The 9,616-nt window shown below is 37.4% G+C and overlaps 1 protein-coding gene across 6 annotated transcripts in view; it reads left to right on the forward strand.

Annotated features, from left to right (window-relative positions):
- The window catches only part of LOC111262504 (transmembrane protein 121B), a 58,293-nt gene that overhangs the window by 36,840 nt on the left and 11,837 nt on the right, over positions 1-9,616 (forward strand). For 2 of the 6 annotated variants that reach the window (XM_022836809.2, XM_086969169.1), the window contains 2 exons: positions 4,564-4,760; positions 5,578-8,799. In XM_022836809.2, the coding sequence (XP_022692544.1) occupies positions 4,564-4,760; positions 5,578-5,835 (455 nt within the window). In that variant the 3' untranslated portion in view covers positions 5,836-8,799. Of the gene's footprint in view, positions 1-1,977; positions 2,305-4,563; positions 4,761-5,572; positions 8,800-9,616 lie in introns of those variants that run through there. The other 4 variants (XM_086969170.1, XM_086969172.1, XM_022836810.2 and 1 more) reach the window with 4 other exon arrangements.

Genomic DNA, 9,616 nt, shown 5'->3' on the forward strand with positions numbered 1-9,616 from the left:
CACTTGAATCCGTTTGGTCAAGGTGGCTGACTCTTTCTGATCGAGCTACCAAATCCTTGGGGGTTCCTCGAGGCTTGTCTCAAGGCCTTGTTTTGTATGCAGTATTCGTACAGTGGCGCGTCGCCAAAAACTAGGCATTACCTGAAGAGGCACTTTTATCACGTTAGGTATAAGGATTCAGGAATAGAGAGGACACAAAATAAATGGAAAAGGCCATTAACGGCATTTCGTTTTAGTATATGGCAGATCGAAGGGAAAGATAAGATCCCGAATTACGTTGTGCCAAAAAATGCTTTATTGTTACACGTTAGCACTATATCCCATTTACGTTAACAGGCTATTAAGGAAGCAGTTCACAATAATTCTGTGGTTCCTTTGTTATATCAGAATATATACTTCATATCCCTGTATAGATGCACCTTTTATCAATTTTGTTTCGACGTGTGCAGAATAAGATTGTATAAAATGCCTCTCAACGCCGCAATATTTTCGGAATATAAACAAGTTTTCCTTTTAGCGTTGCTGAACTTCAACGTAGTCCCAACTACTAGAGTACTCCATAGTCTCGTTTGAAAAAGTAAACTTGGTAATTTTAATTGAGTCTAACAAAATCATTCGAGAAATTACTCTTCAGTTCAGCCATTCGAGGTGGCGGCTACCTGTATGTTATGTTTTAGGCTGGCTGCTTTATAAATAAATAAAAGTCCCCAATCCTATTATCCCATTTTTATACGTAAAAGCGCTTATTGCGTTGTGTGGTCAAACAATCTCAATTTTTTTTTTGATCACTCATACTAGCTTTCCCTCTATAGAGGTGTCGATCTATTGGGTCAGACAGCGCTGAACTCCTGCGAGCTGAGACAGTCGAGTTGAAGCTTGCTCCTTTGTAAAACAACTTTCGAGTAAGAGTTAATTAACACATGGTAAGACCCTGTGTGTTTTCATGCTGCAATATACCTCCACGGGCCAATCGAGACGATTAAATGTGACCGTTCGGTCGGTTTTATGTGGTGAGCATTGATAATGGATTTTTTAGTTTATTTGCACGATCTGGATGACGCTGTAAGTCTTCAAAATATCGATAATATTATTAATAACTTTCAACGTAGGTGCTGCCCTTGTCACTGTGATATTAACATGGACTCCAGCGAATATCGTTAACTTTTGTTAGCCAGGTGTAGGTCAGGCAATGCGGTCTGCTACCGTACCAACGGCCTGTCATCGTACCTTAGCTTTAAGCTCTAAATTTTGCCTTTAGCTGATTTAAGAATATAAGCGCCCCGTGGCTTTGATGTTAGTATTTGCCAAAGAAAGGCTAAACTGACTATGTTCACTTTCTGCTTCAGTTTATAGAATTAATCCGTTGCGTTTGTCATCAACAATCCCTAAACAAAGGCTTTTGTGCTGGAATATTCTACACTGTTAGCCCATACCGCATAAAAAGGTATTAGTCCTGTATCGGCGACTCCACGAATGGACGCCGTTGATTAAGGCCTAACTTAGTCGCACCGCGCCACTGCCTGTGTTTCTTTTTTCTCTCCTTTTCCATTTAGTGGAACGCATTGCCCCTAGCAGTACGGCGGTGCCTTTGGAAGGGTTGGACGTTATTTGATTCTTAGCAATGTTCAAAAGTGAGTTATCTGGTAGTGTTTGCAGCTCGGGTCCAACCCCTGGACTATATTTTTGCCATGCAGTATATAATACTCGAATCATATTTTCATTCCAAAAATAGGGAGTTAAGAAGTTCCGCATTTATGTCGGAAGTAAACTTATTGAAGTTTCACACTGCGATTAAGTTAGCATCTTGGGCCTTTAATGTTTGCATAAAATACTTCAGACCACTTATGTGCGATCTATATCATCTCAATGTTCATTAGATTACTTTATGAAATTTTGATGGTACCAATTGTAGCTCGTCACACTTGAGAAGAGAAGCATATGTAATGTTAATTATTACTTTAACGCTGCCACTTTCAGGCGTAGATGAATACCGTTACAGGTACTATACGCATCCTGGTAACTTTTACGCTGCCCAACCTGGACAAATCTGCCAGTGCTTTTTCGTAGCGCACTCTGCAACCACTGTATTTCAAAAGACGTCTTTAGATGTGTGCGTAACTTAAGCTACACGAGCGAGATACAAACGTTTGGTAAATGTAAATAAAGGGCAGCAGAAGCTTTTACTTTGTTCACGATGTGAAGGAAACGAAAATGAGCTCAAGTGGTCTCACTGCTCTCCTCTAGGGTTTGGATGGCAAAGCATATTTTGCAAAAACAAAATAAAATTTCAGTTTTCAGTAAATAGTATACTGTGTGCTGTAGTGATGACGCACTTCTATCGGCATTAATGTGATTTACTCGTACGACATATATAACGATAGACTAAAACAAACATTAGAAAGTAAAATGACGTTTCCTCTATTGGGTCTTTGCAAAGAAGCGAAGTGCGTATTATAATTGCTATCAATGAAAGACAAGAGTGAAATAGAAATCGTGAGACCGCATAACATGTGCGTGTTTCTAGATTAAGGAATTATATTTTATGTGCAGTCTAAATTAACTGTTATTAGTGCTCCGTGCTTTACATGTTGTATTTTAAGTGCGCCATCCAGAACAGACGGGTTAATTACTGTGTATCAAGCACACGCGAGTTCAGGCGCATTTACGTTTCTCTTACGTGGAAACCATCGTAGGAGCTTTTTTTAGTTTGTGACTAACCGTGGGAAATATCACATTTTATAATGTGCTGCTTGGCTCATTTACGATTCAGATCTGTAGCATAGATATTGTACCAACAACGAAAATCCATGAAGCTTAAAACTTTATGATCGATTTACGCAATTTTACAACATTTTCATATATAATAAAGCGACCCAGACTTTTCTAAAGGTACAACTTCGGTGTGCTGCGAAGCTTCTAATATGGGTTTCTGTATTTCGCCCAACTACCAAGCTGTCAGCTAACTAGCTGTAACAGAATTTAGACAAGTCAAACATATTCAAAGGCCAATAAGTAACGTCTCGACCTGGCGTGAACCTACCGAGATATATTTTTCTTATGCCCAGAGGTGTTTGATGTTGGTTTTCCCGTCGAACAGCCTTCGTAGCAAACTCCTATTGAACTCCACCAGTTGAAAAGATCTACGGCTATGTACACTATATTTAGAATTCGTAAAAACTTCGGTAGGAGCCTCGATTTCAAGGTATCTATCTAAGCTGCCGATCCCATATGCAATCATTTAGCTGTAAATCAACAATCAAGCATATTTTTGCTCGAGTGTTTCGATTGTGCCTGCTCGATACTCGCCACAAGCCCACTTAGTCATTGGATTTTTGCTTAATCTAGTTCTAATCAGCACACTGGGCTTGTGCCTAACGAATGCTTGCCCAGTGACAAAACTAATACATAAAACGAATTCTTTACTTATTGTTAACCATGTACTGGAGTCCCTTTCATTGTAAAACATACTCGTGTAAGGACTACTAGCTAGATCATGAAATCCGTTTAGGTTAAATTTCTGTTCTACTTGGTTTGCCGCTGGGGAAAATGCATTAGGTTATAGAAAAGCGATACTTTCATACACCCGAGCATTGAAGTCTCGGTAATGTGGGTCAAGTTTGTTCAGCTTCTAACTACGGTCGTGCAATTATACTCGAAAGAAGACGGAGAATCAAAATGACAGTATTTAGCATATAATTTTCTTCTTGGCTTGCTGGGTTTCCTAGAGATTACGAGTCCGCTTAACATGAGACCGGTCGGATCCGTCCGTATGCCAAAGAATTCGCTAAATCATTACTTGTTTTACTAGGCCAACAACCGGCATTTACATTAGCCTGTATTGGCGTGCCATCTAATTTCTAAGAATAAATCTTGACCTTTTCCGGCTTCAGCGACGACTGGAGGTGCAAGATGGGTTTCCTACAAGACTTCTGGTACCGTAGGTGGAGTTACCTAAACAGTTACGTACGATTGGTTCTCGGTTTCTGAAGGTGTTTTGTTCGTCCGCCATATAATTCCAACTTCACTCCATCGAATTATAGTTTATTATGGGAAACTGTATTTAATAAAGTGAACACATTCAACTGCTAAGGGTACATAAATTAATCCAGCAAAAATCATTCGCATCGTCCTTCTTGTTAAAATGTTAAATAAATGAACAATATATTTCTGTTAGAAAAGTTGTTTATTCTTAAAATAAGTAAATGACCTGAACAAAAGTCCGGTAATTGATTTAATTTAATTTGAGGCAAAAACATCAGAAACACTATTTTAAATTATATTGTAGATAAATCGTGCGGCATGCAGTGCCGCGATAGCTTGACGTACAAGGAGCCCTGTTCAATAATAAGTTTAATAATAATAAGAGTACTTAAAATCGAGTTTAAGAGCTTGCACTAAAATTCAGCGAAAACTTATTACAGGTCATTTGGAAAAAGAGCGTAATAGATTATGCCGTAGATCAACGATAATTCACAGTTGCAGGTAGAAGTCGCTGCAAACGTTTTGATTAAGGCTGAACATAGGTCGCTAATCTTTCTTGTTTGTCCGTTTTGAATTTATCAGATGCCTCTGCGGAGATTTTGGATGCTGTCACTCTATTGAGTTTGCTTTTCCCAGGATCTTGCGATCGTTCAAGTGAGTTAGGACTTGATGATATTATCCTCGGATTAACCTGTGCCAATTTTTTGTTGCCTACTCTCTCAATCTATAAATTGGCCCAATGTCAGTTCGGAGCTGAAACGCGCCCTATTGGCATTAAGGTAAGGTATTACTATATATTTACAGTTGTGAAGATCATTGTAGGTGGATTGTTATGTGTGTTTACTAGAAGTAGAGGATACTGAAGTCAAATTACCTTTGTCTTCTGCGAATATAAGATATTTAGCCGACATACTGGCCCTAATACGCATGGCATAAAGAAGCGAGATTCAGTCTAACAGTTGCGGAATTATTTTACGACAATATGTGTTCAAGTATTACGCAAGCTCCGAACCCAGTTTGTACTACAGAATCTACCCACCAAGGACGGCTTGTGGAAAGATGAAAGAAAACTGGCTAAGTCGATAATGGGCAACACTCAGAGTTCTCAAATCGCTTATATATAATATAGCAAATCATCGAGACTATTTAACAACTGAATCGAAATTTAGCTGTCGATCTTTGGCGTCGTACGGTAAAGTCGTTGCTTTGAGCTGGGAATTCACGACGAAACTGTGCTCTTTCACCACCATTCCTTAAGGTGCGGCTTGCCTAATAATCGATCCCAAAACACTTTACCTTGAAGAACGAAAGGCTTTTACACTGGTTTGTACAGGCTAACTGTACTTTAAGGCTATGTCACGTTGCATAGGGTTTATGTAAACAAATGAATTATCCAAAAAGTTATCGAGTCGATTAATTGCGACATGTTTAGTCTATTGTTCAATGCTTCGGCATCCGGCTTTCTTCGGATACCGAAGCGTATTGCGGCAGACAAATAGACTAATTCTAATAAAGATAAGGGAAAAGAAGACAAAAAAAAAAATATATATATATATATATGTATTAACCATTAGTTTTTTTCTGTATCTAGCGCAGTTGCTGCATCGACTTCTGGATCTAGTGGCGATTAATGGGCCCTACCTTGTTATTCGGATGTACCTTTGGACTCAATTCAACACGGATGTATCTGTATTTCTCCTTAAGAACGTCATTTTTTGTTACGCCCATATTCGCTCGTTTGTGCCAAAGTCCCGCGAATGGGTCAGTCACCTACGGGCAGTAAGAGAAGGTTTACTGAATCATAATCATCACAGGTCTTTTGATGAGACCAAAGACAAAAGGACTATCGCATAGAATAGCAGTATAAGACAGCTGGTCTGACACTACAGATGACCCCTAATCGCACTGCTTGCATGATAACCGATACAGAAAAAAGACGTATATCCATGAAAACCCTTGCGTCATGTCATCTTCGTCAAACTATCTTTACATCGTGACAAGTGATATGGTTACTGAGCATTGATCGTATATGTACCTAGGATTTTTCAGCAGGGCTCCCTTCGGTAATCACAGATATACAGAAATAGAAAAAAAATCCTCAACTATACAATTCCAATTTGTTACACTATCTTTGTCGATTGAAGTAGCTGAAGGGTAAACGAGCTTAAAACCTTTACAAATCTGAAACCTTGAAGATCTGCGTACCAATCGACTCCAATCAATGGAAGTTAATTAGGTTGATAGCTAGACGAAGCGTAACATCACGATATAGCACAGCACCTTATAAGTTATTGTATATATATAGAAGTACTATTCTATTCATTACTACTTTGCTAAACTGTAAGTAGAGCGATTGGGGCACAATATTATACTTGTGAAATTTTAACGGTCTTAGATATTATCTATTCCTCCAAGAAATGCAAGCACGATGAATGATTGTTTTCTTCTGTAGTTGCTCGTGGCGCGGCTGGATTGGTAGGTGGTAGTTGCTCGTAGCAGGCACCCGGGTTTTTAACTCATTATTTCGCAAATAATCTTAACAAACTCGTGTAGATGTATAGATAAGAATTGCATACGTACCTGCAAACATTGCCTAGGATTTAGTAACTACATGCAAAATAAGCAACTACATGCACGTGTAGGTTGATAGTGGAGGTCTCATATGTTTAGGGTACTTAGATGAACAATTTTTTTCTCGTAAGATTACAATTCAGTAGGATTTCGATTTTCTTGGTAGGCTTGATTAGCTCGTCGCCATCACCGAACCACGTCAAGTGTAATATATGTGTATCTTCCTAAGACATTCTTAATAAGACAGCATAAGACGCATAAGTACGACGGTGATGCGCATCACTCGCATTATGTTTTTTCGAAATACTGTAATTACAAATCTACTCTTGAAGAATAATCCACTCATTTTCGCGTTAAAGCGCTTCGAGATTTAACTTATAGAGTCCCATCTGTAGAGAAACAAAAAATGGGTTCATGCACCGTAGTCTGGAACGAACTTTGAAATTCAGTGAGATTAAATGTCTTGTACATAAAACTTTTTTTGGTTGCGCTGAAAAATATATTCAAAAGGTTAAATGATCCAAGCCCAGCTATCCTAAAAAAATATGTTGGAAAATGTCCTTAATTTTGATTCCGTTTCGTTACTTTGTTATGCAAAACTGCTTCAGGTATGCTAACATTTTTAGGACGAGAGCGCACTTGAGTGGCGGGGCAGGGCTTTCTTTGGCAGCATTTCAAGTTGGCCCTTTCTGTAAAATTTTTGAGCCTCCCCGAACAATGAGGGATGACCTTCGATGCGAGAGTGTTAAATCGTTTTAAGGAATCACTAATGTTTAGAACACTACTTTTTACAAAAGATCTTTGATTTCACAAAGCTCGCGTAAGTTTTCCTTGCTGTCTTTCGACCCTGTAACTACCAGTTTCAGACCTTCATGTTGTGTCGCGAAATATAGTTATCGATTAGTTATGCTCTAGGTGAAGAACTACAACGCGCGTTTAACAATAGTTAGTTTGTATGACATTTGTAGCACTAGAGTTTTGCAGGTCACTGATCCCATATTAAAGTCATGGCGGAATGATGCACTATAACACCTCTAGGTTAGATCTCGGTATCAGAGTAGATACTCAAACTGGTATACTTCGCTCGCTATATGGAATTCTGGTAACAAACTATTTTAATTTTTTATTAAATTTAACTCTCTATTTTTATTAATCACATTTTAACCCAAATATACAACTATTAAATCATATACTACCATAAAAATTAAAAATTTAATCGAAATCGGATATACAAAACAAAAACACGGCATTTTCAATCTTTCTGCTAAAAAACAATGACATTTTGAAGAAATAAACCTTAAAAATTATTAATCCTGGATACTACTTATGACAACTTGTGCAAGTTTATTACACGGTCTCTAATAAGATACACAAAAAACACATGTTTGTTCAAGGACAACAGCGACGACCGAATGAAGTATATCCTTCATGCCCTAGCAGAACGTCCTAGCAAAGATCAAATTAGTTAATAAGGGTTTAAATGAATAGATTTAAAAAAGTCTTAACGGTAGTTAGAGACAAGCCCCATTGAAAATTTATTGAAGTTTCACGTTTCCTAAAACTCTCTTGCTGTCAAATCATATAAGCTTGAAAAGCAAAATCTATGAAAAAAAATTTATTGTTGGTACAAGTTTTTGCTAGTCTCGAATCACGTTATTGAAAAATTTCATTTAAGCCCTATTACGTTTGGATAACGTTTGAACTCTCTCTTTCTGCTGCTTTGTAGCAGTGTGTATGAAAAGAACAGCGGATTTTACAATGCTAGTCATACTGGCTAGAATTCAAGGCTGTTGAGATTTCAGGCCTTCAATGGACTGAAAACGGTATTTATTATCCTATGAGATCTATACATGAAATCATAAGATATCGAGGAAAGCCTTGCCTTCCTTCTGTGCAAATGTGTTAAATCTGAACTCCACCAATATTACTTAAGAAGATACAGACGTTAAAAATGTTTACTTAAAATATTATTAAAGTTCAAAATATTCACATTTTATCATAACGAGGATTCACGAATCAAATGCTAGGACTCTGATTGTATTCTTAGATACTGCTTTTCTATGGACAGTAAATCGTAAAAAGTCAGAGACTCAAATTGAGTCTCTGACTTTTTACGATTACGGACTTTATTATTAAGTGTATAGTAGTAGTAGTAGTATTAAAGTACCCTACTCAAAAAATATTTTTACCCTACTTCTCAAGTGGACTAGTGGTGTAAATAAAAAAAGGTAGCGCAAAAATTCTGAATCTAAAGTAAAATTTCTACTTAGATTACGGCTTACCTAAAAATTAAATATCGTTAAAAGTTAGTACCTGAAATATTGTTTTCACTGCATTCGAAGACCATTTCAAATAGCTTAAATTCGAAAAAATCGGATTTCGGAATTCTATATATTTTTTTTTATAAGGAATTTTATAAGGAGAAGAAAAACTCCGGTATATTCCCCTTCGGTATATTATTGTGAAAGTTTAATTTAAGATTTTGTTTATATACAACACAGCTTGGCAGCCAAATACACCTCACATTTTACTCACCTAGACATACTAACATATTCGAGTCTAGCACCTCACCGCTAGATGCTGCAATGTTTCTCAGTCTCCTGTTTTACGCAGAACTGCTTACAGGTTAATTCGTGTCTTTTTTATTTCAACAATTCTTATTATCAGTATCTCCATGTATATCGTTAAAAGTTATATGAAAACCAATCATTTATTTCGCAGCACTTAAAATACTAATAACAATAACGTAAAAACGTTTATTATGAGCGCGTAGGCTTCATGGACATTATACTAGAATCGCAGTGAAGCCATATGATTGACATACGCACCACATAATGCTTAAGATACATGTATAGAATTACTAAAGTTGTATTGAACGCGGCCGGTATTTCTGGCTGGTACTTCAACCGTAGTTTATAATACTGTATAATGAACAAAATATTATGAAGAAAAACTGTTCTAAAAAAAAAACTAAGGACGATGCTGGGTCGCATTCTCAGCATACTGGTACCACACCGAAGTCCATCCAAAGGGCGCAAATATAAGCGAACGTCTCGATTGGTTA

The sequence above is a fragment of the Varroa jacobsoni genome, unplaced genomic scaffold (assembly GCF_002532875.2).
Source record: "Varroa jacobsoni isolate VJ856 unplaced genomic scaffold, vjacob_1.0 scaffold_670, whole genome shotgun sequence".
NCBI classification, from domain to species: domain Eukaryota; kingdom Metazoa; phylum Arthropoda; class Arachnida; order Mesostigmata; family Varroidae; genus Varroa; species Varroa jacobsoni.